Here is a 16,285-nt window from a genome sequence, read left to right on the forward strand (position 1 = left end):
TTTTTTCTGAGTAATATTCCATTGTATATATATCTTCTTTATCTATTCATTTACTGGTGGCTACTTGGGTTGCTTCCAAATCTTGGCTATAGTAAAGAATGCTGCAGTAAACATAGGGGCACATATATCTTTTCAAATTTGTGTTTTCATTTTCTTTGGGTAAACATCCAGCACTGGAATCACTGAATTATATGTTATTTCCATTTTTAATTTTCAAAAAAACCTCCATACTGTTTCCATAGTGAATGTACCAATATGCCTTCCTACCAACAGTGCATGAGGTTCCTTTTTCTCCACATCTTTGTCAACACTTGTTATTTTGTGTCTTTTTGATATTACCCATTCTGATTGATGTGAAGTATTACCTTATTGTGGCTTTGATTTGCATTTCCCTGATGATTAGTCATGAGCATCTTTTCATATATCTGCCACCTGTGTATCTTTTTTTGGAAAAATGCCTATTCACATTATTTCTCTTTTTGTTGGCTTTTTTTTGGGGGGGGGAGTATTGAGTTATAGGAGTTGTTTATATATTTTGGATATTAACCCCTATAGGACAGATTATCTGCAAATATATTCTCCCATTCTATACTTTGCCCTTTAGTTTTATTGATGGTTTACTTTGCTGTGCAGAAGCTTTTTATTTTGTTGTAGTCCCACCCATTTACTTTTGCTTTTGTTTCTCTTGCTTTAGGAGACAGATCTAGAAAAATGTTGCCATGGCTAATATCAGAGCAATAACAACCTATGTTCTATTCTAGGATTTTAATGGTTTCAGGTCTCTCATTTTGGTCTTTAATCCATTCTGAGCTTATTTTTGTGTATGGTGTAAGAAAGTGGTCCAGTTTCCCCAACACCATTTACTAAACAGTCTGCCTTTTCCTCATTGCACACTCCTGCCTCCTTTGTAATTGATTAATTGACTCTATATGTATCTGTTTATTTCTGGGCTCTCTATTCTGTTGCCTTGATTTGTCTATTTCTATGTCAGTACCATATTTTTTTAGTTATTAGAGCTTTGTAGTATATCTTGAAATGTAGAATTGTGATACTTCCATCTTTCATCTACTCTTCTCTCAAGTCTGACAATCATCTTTTTTTTTTTTTAAAGATTTTATTTATTTATTTGACAGAGAGAAATCACAAGTAGGCAGAGAGGCAAGCAGAGAGAGAGAGAGGAGGAAGCAGGCTCCCCGCTGAGCAGAGAGCCCGATGCGGGACTCGATCCCAGGACCCTGAGATCATGACCTGAGCCGAAGGCAGCGGCTTAACCCACTGAGCCACCCAGGCGCCCCTGACAATCATCTTTTTGACCATTACTTTTAACTCCTTATAATATAGACTGATGATCAACATTTCATTTAGTTCTTTCCCTTAAGTTTTGTCTCATTTTTTAAAAAGATTTATTTATTTGAAAGATAGATAGATAAAGCACCAGTGGGCAGAGCAGCAGGCAGAGGGAGAGGGAGAAGCAGGCTCTCTACTGAGCAGGGAGCCCAATGCAGGGCTCAATCGCAGGACCCTGGGATCACGACTCAAGCTGAAGGCAGCTGCTCAACCGACTGAGCCACCCAGGTGCCCCTTTTCTCATATTTTTTTGTTTGGAGGATATTCCTCTGTTTTCATTTTGTTTTACTTTCTGGGTTTGTTTGAAAGAATTAGGCAAAGCAGCTACCTCTCCCATTCTGGATGATAGGACGTGTGCAGGAATATCCCTGATGTAGACTGTGTATGTGTGATGGTTTGGGCTGGCTGGTTATAGCAGTGAGGGGTGTGGGCTGACAATTCCCTGAGCAGTCTACTCTGGGTCACTCTGATAAGACGGCTGGGGCTGAAGCAGGCAGAGAGCAGAGGTCCCTGGGTGCTTCACAAAGGGGTGCCCTGGTGGGATAGTTGGAACTGAAGTGGGCATGGGCTGGATGGTCCCCCGGCATTCTGTGCTTGGAGAATCCTGGAGGGATGGTTCCAGCTATAGTCAGTGTGGCGTAGGGGACCTCAGGGCACTGAGGTGAGTTGGCTGGAGCTAAAACAGGTGGAGGCATAGGGTGTCCTGGAGTGCTTTGTGCCTTTATTATCTGGGGAAGTTGGCTGCAGCTGTAATGGGCACAACTAGAGGAGGGACCTGGTGTGCACTGTGTTGGGCTCACCTTGGGGGGACAGCTGGAGTTGGCAGGCATGCGTGTAGGGGCCGTGTTGGGAAGATGTCAGGCTGGTGTGGGCTAGGGACCTGGTGTTTGCTAATGCAGCAGGCTGGCTAGAGTGCTGAGACCTTGAGCCCATCTGTGCCATCAAGGTAAGGCTGAATGTAAACAGTGGTAATCACTAGCACATGAGTCCGGGGAAAGTTCTAGCAGTTCCTTCACTGTTTGTTGAATGGCCTAGGGTTAGTTCAGTTGCCTAGTTAGTTAGTTCTTAGTCAAGTTAGTCTAGTTGCCTTTTGAACTGCTGCTCCTTTTCCATGCCACAGCATGGGTGAATCTGTGCATGGGTACCTCTGTGCTATCTCTTCCTGCTGCAGTTTACATCAGGGCTGGGTTTCCTGTTGTAACTGTGTCTCTGTTTCTCCTGCTGTTTTCTGTGTGGCCTCTCTATCTTGTATACAGAAGCTGTTCAATCAGTCTTCAGTTCCTCTTGAGGGGAAGCTGTTCTAGATGTTGGTATAGATTTGGTATGTCTGTGGAAGGAGGTAAGCCAAAGGTCTTCCTAGCCACCATCTCAGACCTAAATCTTCCCTTTTTCCTTTGAGGAGTTTTATTGTTTCAGGTCTTATATTCAAGTCTTTAATCCATTTTGAATTGATCTGTGTACATGGTATAAAGTAAGGGGTCCAGTTTTCCCATCACCATTTATTGAGGAGACTATCCTTTCTCAATTTTATATTCTTGGCTCATTTGTGAAAATCAGTTGACTCTCTCTAAAATAAATTTAGTAAGGGGGGGAGGGACACACCTGGGTGCTTCAGTTGGTTAAGTGGCCGGCTCTTGTTTTTTTCAGGTTTGTGAGATCCAGCCTGGTATTGGGCTTCACGATCAGCAGGGAGTCTGCTTGAGGATTCTGTCTCTCTGCCCTTCCCCTTACTGTCTCTAAAATAAAATAAATCTTAAAAAAAAAAAAAGAAAGAAAATCAGTTGACATAGTTTTATTTTGGGGCCCTCTATGCTCTTCTATTGATCTATGGATTTGTTTTTATAGCAATACCATAATGTTTTGATTACTACAGCTTTGTAATATAGTTGCAATCTGGAAGCCTGATTCCTCCAACTTTGTTCTTTTTTTCTCAAGATTGCTTTGCTATTTTTAGTTTTGTGGTTCCCAACAAATTTTATTTTATTTTATTTTATTTTTTAAAGATTTTATTTATTTATTTGACAGACAGAGATCACAAGTAGGCAGAGAGGCAGGCAGAGAGAGAGAGAGAGGGAAGCAGGCTTCCTGCGGAGCAGAGAGCCCGATGCGGGGCTCGATCCCAGGACCCTGAGATCATGACCCGAGCCAAAGGCAGCAGCCCAAACCACTGAGCCACCCAAGCGCCCCCAACAAATTTTAAAGAAAAAATTTTTTTCTATTTCTTTGAAAGATGCTACTGGATTATTAATAGGGATTAAACTGCATCTATAGATTTCTTTGGGTAGTATGGACTTTCTCATAAATTTTTCCCACCCATGAATATGGAGTATCTTTCCATTTGTGTCTTTTTCTTTTTTTTCTTTTTTTTTTTTTTTCATTAAAGTCTGGTAGTTTCAGTGTACATATCTTTTACCTCCTTAGTTAAATGTATTCCTAAGTATTTTATTCTTTTTGATGTTTTTATGGCATTTTTATTTGGTTAGTATTTTAAAATCGGCACATGGGTCATTTCATCTTAAACCATCATTCATTTATTCTATCTGAGAACATTGTTCCTAGAACTGCCACCTTAGTTTAATCTAAAGAGGTAAGTTCTTGGGGTGCCTGGGTGGTTCAGTGGGTTAAACCTCAGCCTTCAGCTCAGGTCATGGTCTCAGGGTCCTGGGATCAAGCCCCACATCGGGCTGTCTGCTTGGCAGGGAGCCTGCTTCCCCCTCTCTCTGACTGCCTCTCTGCCTACTTGTGATCTCTCTATGTCAAATAAATAAAATCTTAAAAAAAAATATATAGAGTAACTTCCACTGATACCTGACCTACTTAGACCTAAGTCTCACTGCAAGCACCCCATGCTGGAGGAAAAACAGCCTGCCGGTTTCTCAGCTCTCAGCTGTGAGGAATCCTAGGTTACCCTGGCAATGAGGCAGAAAACTGCAAAAAGCCTGACCAGCAAAGCAGAAAGGAGAAGAAAGCAAGCCCGACCTAATTTATAAAAGAAACACCGCTATTTGCTCTCATACAATAAAAGTTATAAACCTTAAGAACTCTAAAAGGATAACTCATGATTGGATAATCTTTCTTTAAAAACAAGTCCTCTACATTGTAAAACATCAGCTACTAATGAAGACTGTAAAGTGCTGAAATAAATAAATGAAATTTACATCCAAACAGTATTTACAAACAGGACTTTCACGAATGTAATTCTTCCTTGGGCCTGTAGTTTGTGTAGTTCTAACTCTTACCTCGCATGATGACATTTTGGAGGACTGTACCCTGGTTTTGTTTTATTTTCATGCTTTTATTTTTGAATATCAATGATATATTAGTATTACCACTGTCTTTTTGAAACCTATATCTCCATCTGCTCATGCTTTAATATAAAGTGTTTGATTGTCCTCACTCTTTTTAAAAGAGGTACCAGTAAAATACACTTTTAATAAGACTGGGATTTTAAAAACAAAGTAATAGCCAGGAGATAAAGAGCACTTGGACATTGAATGTAGTTTTATGCATTAAAATTAACTAACTGACAAATGAAGTTCAAGTGACATTCTATGTTTTCAGTTTTTAAACAGTTTTAACAATCACTAGGTTTAACAAATCTAGAACCCCGAATTGTCTACCAATACTGTAGGTCCAATTAGCTTATTTTCAGAAGCATCTTTTCAATAAAGACAATCTGTTAAGAAATAAATAGGGCAACACTCAAAATGTGTGCCCAAAGCCCATTTTGGAGGCAGTCAGTGAGTAAGAGTCTCTCTCGCATACAAACCAGGGTGCTCATGCTTGCCCCCGAATTCCTGGATGATTTGCCTCCGAAATTTCCCTTGTAGTTTTCCAGTACTCTGAATCTACATGCAGCAGTTCATAACCAATACTAATCCAGCAGCATTTCCAAGTATTTTTCAAATACAATCTATGCATAATACCATGATTAAGGTACTGCAGGGGAAAATGAAAGCTCAACAAAACCTGACTGAAACACAATTGAGAGCCTGCCTGAAATCATGAAGATCACAGAAATATTTCGTATTGTATCTCAGTTTGTGTTAAGAACTTTCAAAAGGTATTGGACACTAAAAGCATATAATATGAAAGGGAAAGTTGAATTCTTGATTTTTTGCTCTAAAAATGTTCACTCTTCATATAGAAACATGAAAAAAATGTGTTCGGTTCCTACACATGTAAATCATTTGTCATCCATTCAACTTCACTTCTTCACCAAAAATCTTGTGATGTCTGATCCATGCTTTGATGCTAGAGATTGTCTTCTTCCCTGGCTTCTTTCCTTAGCTTGTCTGGCAGTTCTCTAAAAGTTAAAAAATATAAATGGTACACCTGTTAGGAAGAGAGTACTAGTTTCGGAATCTCAAAAACTTTATTTCATCAGTCTGGAAAAATCTACATTATCACCATGCCCTGTTCCAGTGCTTTGCCCTCAGATGGCACACCACACCACAAGAAGAGGACCCCAATAGCTTAGTAAATGCCCCAAGGTCCTAGGTTCACTTAGGACCAGATGCTTTGGAGAATGACTTACTCCCCATTGAGACTGTGACTCCCTCCCTTTGAGGACTACAGGAGGCCCCAATTCTCCTCATCTAAGTAAGGGCGTACATAAGGCGTCTTGTGATTTCTCCCAGTGTGGTGCATGTAAGCCTACTGGCTTCCCATTCTGGGGTCTCAGAAGCCACTCCCAAGCCAATGCAGAAAAACAAAATGAGGTAGATCAAAACCGGATTCTTCTGCTATTTCCACAAATAAAATTTCTCATGAGAATCTAAAAATGATTACAGAGGGGTGGGTTTTCTTTTTGCTACATAGTAATTCTCTTAATAGGTCTTGCATGTGCCAATAATTTTCACGGCTGAGAAATCGGATGACTTTTTTCCCAGTTCAGGTATGTGAAGTTATCCAGGTGGCAGGTGTGGGGAGAGAAAAGAGGGTTAAAACTAAAAGCAAAAAACCCTACTTACATTACAAGATCCATTTTATGTAAAAATTGTATTTGTGAAGAAACTGAGGAACCTAAAATATTAAAATAAGGCTAAAAGTGCTTATACAGTATGAACAATGGCAAAGGATCTGAACAGTTTTTGAAAGTGTCAATACTACTGATTAGCATTTTTAGAACCCTCAGTATCTTTGGTAAACAAAATCGTGGCAGGCCCTTCTTACGCCCTCGCATGAGCACTGATGAGCTTGCTCAGTTCAACGGGCACTCTCGTCCCTCAACAGGGCTGGGAGACAGGAGGAGAACACAGTCCTTTGGGAAACTGCTTGGAGTTAAATTCCTACAGTCAAACCCTTCACTCCATGGTTTTACATTTGAGGATCTAAAGGAACAACCTCAAAACAGAACAGTGTATAAACAGGAAATATAAACCACTTCAATGTTCATCAGTCTGGGAATGGCTAAATAAATTATAGCAGACATATACTCAATAGAATAATGTGTAGCCATTTTGGATGATAAACATAAATGCTTATTATGGGAACATGGGAAAATGCTTAAATCCTGTCACAATTAGGGTGCCTGGGTGGCTCAGTGGTTTAAAGCCTCTGCCTTCGGCTCAGGTCATGATCTCAGGGTTCTGGGATCGAGGCCTGCATCGGGCTTTCTGCTCAGTAGGGACCTGCTTCCCTCTCTCTCTGCCTGCCTCTCTGCCTACTTGTGATTTCTGTCTGTCAAATAAATAAATAAAATCTTAAAAAAAAAAAAATCCTGTCACATATAGAAAAACAGAAAGTGCATATTGAATGTGTGCTTCTTTCTAAGAAAACTTTAATTAGCAGATCCTTTTGCTAAATGGCCTGTTAAATATCCATGCTACTTGGTAAATAATAGTTGGTAAATAATACTGTTGGTAAATATTTTCCCCTGCGGTTTTAAGCAACAGGTAATAGCTCAAAAAGGTACCAAGGTTAACAAGTTTTGCACTTTGGCCAAGAGTGTAATGTCTGCATGTTGAACTGAGGCGGGGTGGGGGTAGGGATCCCGGAAAGAATTTATTAATGTTCTCTGACATGTCAGGATAGCCTTAGCTGCAAGCGTCAGCACACACCACTGCCTCAGTTCACCAGTCTGCTGGGCTGATGGTCTGGGTCACTTCCACACCATGTAAGTTACATTCATTTTCTTCTAGGTGGTGGTGACAATTTCCTGTCCTAGAATGAATTCAAAGGAAAGCAGCTTCTCTTCTGTTTGGGACTGGGAACTCATATCAGCCTTGAGAGGAAACTCAGGTGATGAAGGGAATAAAGCCATCTTGGAACCCAGACAAGGGATACGGCTTCATCCACTCAGCCTCCTATGCCTGTGTACACACTTTTCTTTGCTGTCCCAGGATGAAGCCACATGGGTCTGCATAGTGTCACTCACCTCCCTGTGACACACTGTGCACAGCGTCTGCAGGTTGTCCAGGGAGCACTGTCCTCCTCCACCAGACACGGGCTTGATGTGGTCCACCTGCCAGAAATGCCCTTCTCCTGGGCTTCTTATCATTTCATTAAGCTGCAGTAAGAACACAAGATCAGCACTTTTCAACATACGCTGTGGGAACTGGTGGTTTTGCCTTGTGCAATCATGTTTATACAGCAAAATCACAGCAAAAAATACGTTAGGATGGCTTTTTATAGCTTTTATTGTGAATAGGAAAAAGCCTCTAGGTTAGCAATTTGAAAGCAATAAAATATGTTTCTGGAAAAAGTTCTTTCTCCCTTACCTAACCCATTTTGAAAAAATTACAAGCAAGTATAAAGTACCAAGACTCCTGACAGATGGGGAAAAATTACTTGCTTCTGCACCTTTGAGCTAGTTTAGATAGTCAGTAAAGAAAACTGTGACAAGAATGAGATCAGATTAGAAATTTAAAAAACTTCTGAATATTACTGAGTCAAACAATCTTTAATTATACCTAAAGTCATTTGTTGTTATAAACAGTGAAAGTTCGACAGCTGTCAGCCGGAACCTTTATGCCGTTCATCTGGGAACCTCCCCAGTTCCATGGACTGGAACGAAGTTTCCACAACAGATCTCTCTCACTGGCCTATCTAGAATAAACAAAGTTGTCCACGTAAAGCAGCACTATTTAGGCCCGCTCACATATATGCACTTTATATTTTATCTGTGATGACCTACATAAAATTGGGATGTATTTTAACATCCTGCTCGAGGCAGTAAATCCAGCTCAGCATTGTAGTTTTTTCAATATGATAAAGATGAGCATGAAGCCTGTTTGTATTTGCATGGTCTTGGACAAGGCCGAAATTAAAATCGCTGCATGCTGCTGGCCCAGGGAACCTGTGTCATAGTTCTAACACACTTTGTCAGACATGTGGAGGCAGAGGGACCTAACCAGCAGTGCCCAGCCCGAGAGGAGCCCCAAGAGGCAGCAGGCTGGAGCACTGAACTCTCCAGCTGAGGCCAGCCTTGTTAGCAGCAGTTACAGATGGCCATCTTGTGCATCAAGCAAATGATGCGTTTTTAGGAAAGAATATCCATTTTGTCTGCTTTTTGTAATTATTTTTTTTGCTCACGACAGGCTCGGGTGGACTCTCTAATCCAGAGGTGCTTCTCTATTTCTTCTAGTAGTTCCCAGTCACAATAAGGTCAGTCTTCAGCATCCTAAATTTAACTCTTAAAACAACAACTCCCTCTCTGGACTGGTCCTCCCCAATTGAGCCCTATGGTGCTCTCTAGCCTTGGAACACTTTTAATAGAATACTATGAAATAACTTCTGTTCCTTGAGAGGAATGTCCTTGTGTCCTTTCATTGTGTGTCTTCTGGAAGACTGCTCTGGGGCAGCAGACAGTTACTGCCGTCTGGCTGACACCCCTGGGATGGGTGCGTGTGTCCCTCACCAATTAGACTAAAGGATATTTCGGGAACTCTGGGTATCATGAAAGAAACATTGTATTTCCCTAGCTCTCAAAGTCATGCTAATTCATCTTTGTAGAGATGTTTAACTAATTCTGTCATAATTTGGTGATACTAGGCAAATAAAAATGTCTGATTTGACCAACTGGCAGAAATTTATCCATTACTTTAGTGGGGAGAGAATGGCTCAGGAGTGACTTTTAAAATTAAACATTTTTCTCTAGTCTGAAACTTAGAACTGATTAGATCACAACATTAGAAACCAGTTGAATTTTGGAAATAAAAGTAAAAACTGGTTGTTTTCTAAGAGTAATATTTTTTCCATCAATTGCTCTGCCAAAATTACATTTTACAGTGGGATGAACATAAATATTTTCTTCTCATTGTAATGAACTATATTTTGGGGGTTATCTTCCTCTTGTCATTCAATACTAACATCATGAAAAGTGGAACAACCAGACCATGGGTCCTTCTTGATGGAATGCATGTATCATCTGTTAAGCTCTCTTCCCAAAATAATTTAATCAGAATCTAATTAAGCCACTATATCTTATAACTATTATTCTGGAATCAGGGGGATAGGGAAACATGTCAAATAATACCATGAGGATACAGGAAGACAAATCCATAATGTAGGAAATCCTACAGGCAAATGATTCAGTTTCTTGAATAGTCAATGGTATAAAAAAAGGAATGGGGTGATATTATAGATTAATTGGAAAATAAGAAATATAATGAAGAAATGCAGTGTGTGAATCATATTGTGATCCTAATTTGAACAAAGTAACTGCAAAAAGATATTTTGAGAATCTGGGAAACCAAACCTGGAGTTACTAAGTAATCATAATTGTTTTGGTATGGTAATGGGTACTGGGGTACAGGATTATATTTTTAAAAGAGACAAAAAGAAGGAGGGTGGAAGGAAGTCTTTGTGGGAGGTACATAATGGAAGTTTTTAAAGAGGAAATGAGGGGCACCTGGATGGCTCAGTTGGTAGAGCATACAACTCGATCTCAGGGTCTTGAGTTCAAGTGCCACAATGGATGTAGAGATTATTTTAAAAAAAGAAAGAAAGAAAGAAAGAAAGAAAGAAAGAAAGAAAGGAAGGAAGGAAGAAAGAAAGGAAATAAATAAATAAATAAATAAATAAATAAATAAATAAATGTTGTCTGGAATTTGCTCTAAAATAATCCCAGGAGAAAAAAACGACTGGGGACAAATGAAAATGAAGGCAAAATGCTGATAACTGTGCAAGTTCGGTGATGGGTCTGTGGGTTGATTTTTCTATTTTTGTATGTATATTTCAAAAACTGCCATATTAAAAAGTTAAAAAAGTTGAGTCAATATTCATCACTCAGTACAATGCAGACTTCTGTCACAGAATTATAATTTACCTGTTCCAGTGGGAGCTTTGAGATCCAGGTAATATCCAGAAGATTCTTTCTCTGGCTTTTGGGGGCATCTCTCAGACGTAAAAAGAGTTCTTGTGCATTCAGATTACATAGCTGACACACACCGTGTTCAATTTCAAATACTTTGGCTCGCAGGTAATTGTTATTAGATCGAATCCAAAATTCTTCCTGACATTTCAGAGAGCAAAACCGTGAATCCCAAGCGTTCACTTTACCCTCTTGCTTAGTTTGGCAAGTGGGTTGCTGACAGCGAAGGCAAAGTGGATTTCCTTCATTATCCACAGCTTGCACATAGCCTTTGGATATAGAAGGCTTCCCAGTGAGAACAGCTTGGGCTTCGCAGGGATTTAGAAATGGGACACATACTCCATCATCAAGGAACTTTCTAGAATTGAACAAAACATGCAATAAGTAACTAATGAGCACTTAATACCAAAGAGTCACTACTTCAAATAATGAACGGTCTTCAAATGTTCTGTACTGATAAACACTAAATGCAGGACCCACAGATTCTGCGATTTCAGTGTGGAAACAACAGAGACTCAGCACTCGATGCTCCGGAAACAAGAGGGAGTCAGCACTCCATGCTCCATGCCAAATAAAGGAAAGAATGGGGGTGTTACAAAATTCATTTGAATACAAATATGCTGCCTCTCTTGGGAATTTAGATATCTTCAAGTTAAACAATCAGACTTGGAAATACCTGGGAAGCTGGCAAATGAGAAGTTAGAAAATTCTTTTTCAGGCTGAGAAAGGACAGACTAATGTGAAACCCCACCCGAAGCTGGAGCTCCTATGCTCTGCATGTGTTGGGACCACACACTGCAGCAGGACAGAGAGGTCATCTACTAAGGCTTCCATGACACCCTGTGGCAATCCCTGCTGGCCTACAGCAGACAGGCACACCCACAGAATGAAAGAGCCAAGGTGCTAACAGAGTTTTTAGGAACTGGAATGGAAGACTTGCTAAGTATGTGCCTCTACAGGTAAATCCAGATTTGACTAAATTAAAATGGGAAATGAAACACGACAGAACATGCACTCAATTTGTTAAAAGGAAAAGGCACATTCCTCAATTATGTTGAAAGGTACTACACGGAATTACCGCAACTGCTTGCCTATTTTCCATGGCTGTTTGTTAGAAGTGTTAAAAAGAAAAAGCTTCTTGGGATAGAAAGAGCTCATACCTGGGAACATCTAGTGTCTTTGGGTGGGTCACTTGGTCTACCTGGTCTCAGGGTCCTTCTGATGTCTAAGGTAAGGACATCCTACTCCTCACAGGGTTACTAGGAGGATGGAAGAGCTACCATACCGTGAAAGCTCTTTCTAACCTGTTAAGTGGCCACATCAAGGTCAAGCATGATCACAAACATGAATACAGAATTCTAAAGGAGGACACATAGTACTATGGTCCTCCTCATAAACGAAACCTTACCGTGTAGGAAGTTCCTGTGGCCCGGACTCCTTTGTGATGAGACGGACACAGCCCCCATCCTTCTTCACCTTGTCCAATGAGGCTACAGCAACATCTTCTTTGGTGATGTATCTAAAACAATTACATGTTAAGTAGATTTCCTCTCTTCTAAGTTTTTCTATTTCATGCTTCTATTCCTCCTTGTAAAAGCAAGAGGAAAAAAGGCAAGACAGGAACCTTCGTGATGCTAATTACCAATATTAGGGAATATTTCCTACCTTTCCATTGGCCTCCATGTGTGGGAAACACATTTCTGTTCCAAAGCGGTTTTTTCTAGATTTATTTTTCTAAGTCTTTTCAAGAGTCATTCATTATCCTCTGGACCAGTTTTCACTTAGGGGACAAGAGGAGTGGGTGTAGGGATAAGAACCAAATCCATGCACAACTAACTGACAGCTGTGAGTAAATAGCTTGCCACGCTGCGTGGAGAATCTCTCACTGCATGTGTACCTCCCTCTTGGCCTTTTCGTCCAAGTTCCTTCAGCCACCTTGATCAGTTACAACAGGGTATCAGCGTACTGGGGAAAAGTGACTCTCTTTTTAGTTAACCAGGTTTCATCACACCTTCTATATTCCTAAGGCTGTTTCCATTATTATCAGCCATACAGGGTTTATGGAATTTTTCCACTGAAATAAAGCCACTCTTGATGTGGGATTCAGAACCTTATTACACAACACTATTGATACCACACAATGGTTTAGGGACTGGAAGTAAAGAGGAAAGTTATTCCAATTAAAGGTGACGGGGGAATTTAAGTAGGTAAAATGCAATTACCCAATTAATTTCTTCTAATTAGCATGGCCCAGTTTCTCTGGTAGTTTACACTTATTGTAATTTTTTTTCCTTTTTAATTAGTTTAAACATGAATTTCTTCATATTTCCAAGTACTTCTTAATTTGGTATCTTGACAATAAAATTAAAGTTAAATCACAATGGAATTGTGTAATTGTAGGTAAGATCTTAGAAATTTGCTTTTCTGTTAAAGTAGATTTAATAACAGATTTGGTTTTTATAAACTATTAATTTTTTGACTAGCTGATACATGCACGTATTTCAAAATTCAAAAGGTCGGCAGTGGTGTCTATGGTGAAGAGCAAGTTTCCCATCCATTCCCATCCCTCCTCCAAAGTTACCTCTGTGATCAGTTTTTAACACATCCTCTTAGAATGTTTTTCTGTGTATAGGTTTGTACCTTTTATTTTCTTGGTATTTTTACTGACATATACCATAAAATTTCCCATTTTAAAGTTTACATTTCAGGGCATTCTAGTTCATTCACAAGGTTGTCCAGCCATCACCACTAATTCCAGAACATTTTCATCACCCCAGAAAGAAACCTGTGTTCATTAGCAGTCACTCCTCATTATACTTTTTTTTTTTTTTTAAAGCAAATGGTAGCATAATAAACACGCTAATCTCCACCTTGTTCTTTTTTACCTACACATCCGAGAGGTCTTTCCAGATTAGTACATACGGATTGCCCTGTTTTTTAATGATGACATGTTATTCCATTATTTCAATAAACCATATAATATGTTTAATCAGTTTCCGATTAATGGCCGTTAGTTCGCTGTTCTAGTCTCTGCTATCTCAAATAGTGCTGTAATATCCCCACACTTATTTCTACACATTAAATCCTTGTAGAATAAATTTTCTGGAAGCAGAATTGCTGGGTCAAAGGTCTTGGGTGCTTTAAATTTGGACAGATTTTGACACATCGCTCTCTCCTTTGGGTTTATACCAACCAATAGAGGGGCCTACTGGCAATGTGGGAGAGGACCTGTTTCCTCACACTTAAACTAGCACAAGATATGTCAGTTAAAAACATCTTTGCTAACGGTGATACATATCTCCTTATAGCTTTAAATCTGCATTTCTCCTGGGAGGAGTGACCCTCTTTTCATATATTTGCATTTCTACTGGTGTGTTATTCTGAAAGCAAAAGAAAAAAAGAATCACAGTGAATTCTTCCAGAATTCTCTAACTTGCCCTTTTGGTTCCCAAATTTCCCATATCCCCTCATCCCCCAATTCTTCAACCATTTCATTCCCTCGACAAAAGCACTTCACTAAAGTATTTCAGTGGAGTCTAATGAACTCAAACACTTCCTGGCTTTGAGGGGCAAGGGGAGATTAAGCCTTGCCTCAGGTATTATTCAGTGTTTAAAAGCTTCGAGACCTAATTCAGTAACTTTAAAAGATGCTGAGAAATCTATTCAGAGATTTAAGAGCTAAAAATAACCTTTCCTACAAGAGATTTAAGCACAAAATTCTGGAAACCACAAGAAAGAGATCAATCAACCCCAAAGCGGGAGGTTGGCATCTTCTCAAACATGGCTGTGTTACCACCATTTAATTTTCCATTGAGGTTTGCTGGGAAGCTGATGTAAGTGTACCACCTCTCAAAAGGATTAGGGTAAGAATAGGGAAGGGAGAACATTGCCTACTGAAGTAATTCCTGGGTGGGCATGGCAGTATTAGATGGCAAATTTTAGAGAAGAGAAGAGTATGTTGGAAAGTGGCCCCAACAGTGAAAACAGTGCCGGGCTCTAGGATGCTGACCTGCTTTGGGGGTCAAAAGAAATCGCTGGCATCCTAAACCCAACAGGGCTCCAAGGAAAGCAGGCCTGCCTTTGACAAATGGGAACTAAGCAACTGGAACAAGAGCTGGTGACCTTGGCTTCCATTCACATTTAAGACAGAGCTACTCAAAGCTAACTGCAAAATCTGAGCTTGGAAGGGTTCCGTGCACGAAATGGTGTGTATCACTGCAGGATAATCTGGCTGGAGATCTAGCCACTGCTTAAAATTAGTGTCTGTGTGTCTTTATTCTAAGACCATTCCATTTTTTTAGAGAGGAATCCTCTAATTTTCTGCTCAGAAGTAAAATGTGTGTGGTACCCTGGAAGTGAAGAAAGGGGCCTGGCAAGTGCTGGTTTCCAATAGAACGTCTCTTCCTTTATCTCTACTAAGCCTGGTGTTTCCAAGGCTGGTGCCTCCCTGGCTCAGTTTCAACAGAAAGTAGACTGGTAGGACAATGGGAGGGCAAGGCATCCAGTGTCTACCTGCTCCTCAGACAGACTTCCAGTCAGGGCTGTTGCGCAGCCCAATCTCTCACACCTGCTTTAAGAGAGACACAGTTATGCCAAGTCACGGGACCTGCTGGGTTTGTCCAGCAAGAACAAGCACGCTTCCCCAAAGCACACCCCTCTGCGGGCACACAGTTTTGTTTTCATTGCTCTGCTAAGTCCACTTCCCTAGAGCCTTCCCTCTCTCCCGCTTTCTCATCAGTTACTGAGGTCTCCAGATCTACCTCTCGGCACCACTCCCCATCCTCTTTCCTCCACTCCCATTGCTCCTAATGTCTCTTAACTTATGTGGGAGGCAGTATCTTAACCATCTCTCCCTAGGACTCCTCCTGTCTCCCATATTCAGGCAAGCACTCATCTAGGTCCTGTGGTAAAGGGTTTGTAGATGTGATTCGGGTTACTAATCAGCTGACCTTAAGAAAGGGAGCAATTCCAAGAATGAGAAGGATTTGACACACCACTGCTGGCCCAGGGATATAGGAACTCCTCTGTTAGAACTAGAAAAAAGCCTCTAGAAGCTAAGGGCAAGCCGCACTCTGACAGCCAGCAAGAAAACCCAAGTCCTGCAATCACAAGGAACTGAATTCTGTCAACGACCTCACTGAAGGTGGAAATGGACTCCGGACTCTCAGGGAGAGTCCAACCTGCTGACACCTTGAATTCAACCTTAGAAAATCCAGAGCAGAGAAACCAGTAGAGCCAGCTCAGGCCTCTGACGTACAGAGCTGTGAAAGAATACATTTCTGTTGCTTTGAGCTGCTAAGTTTGTGGTGATGTGTTACGTAAGGCAGTAAAAGAAAGCCAATGCAACCTGCTTCCTTATTTCAGGTCCTCCCTTTTGATCTCATTTCGCAACTGCTGGCAGGGTGAGCTCTGGAAAACACAAGTCCGACTGATGACTCTGCTGCTTGACACAGGTCTTAGCTTTCATATAGCATCTCCATAAAATTTGATAGGTAACGCCGTGTGCCTGACTTGGGTTTGTATTGGTTTCATAACTTCTGATTTTACACCTGCTCAGCCAGCTTTCTTGGGTGGTTCTCTAAGTGGTCGTCCATGTCTGATGGGGAGGCAACAAGTCTAGAA

The 16,285-nt window shown here is 40.6% G+C and overlaps 1 protein-coding gene across 10 annotated transcripts in view; it reads right to left on the bottom strand.

Annotated features, from left to right (window-relative positions):
- Positions 1 to 1,315: 1,315 nt before the first annotated feature.
- ZRANB3 (zinc finger RANBP2-type containing 3) overlaps positions 1,316 to 16,285 on the bottom strand; it is a 338,626-nt gene continuing 323,656 nt past the window's right edge. For 9 of the 10 annotated variants that reach the window (XM_082689306.1, XM_082689302.1, XM_082689304.1 and 6 more), the window contains 4 exons: positions 12,072 to 12,182; positions 10,619 to 11,021; positions 7,727 to 7,858; positions 4,622 to 5,653 (listed from right to left, as the gene is read on the bottom strand). In XM_082689306.1, coding sequence (XP_082545432.1) covers positions 5,555 to 5,653; positions 7,727 to 7,858; positions 10,619 to 11,021; positions 12,072 to 12,182 — 745 coding nt within the window. In that variant the 3' untranslated portion in view covers positions 4,622 to 5,554. Of the gene's footprint in view, positions 3,100 to 4,621; positions 5,654 to 7,726; positions 7,859 to 10,618; positions 11,022 to 12,071; positions 12,183 to 16,285 lie in introns of those variants that run through there. The other variant, XM_082689300.1, reaches the window with a different exon arrangement.

Source organism: Mustela nivalis, assembly GCF_964662115.1.
Source record: "Mustela nivalis genome assembly, chromosome: 11".
Lineage (NCBI taxonomy): Eukaryota > Metazoa > Chordata > Mammalia > Carnivora > Mustelidae > Mustela > Mustela nivalis.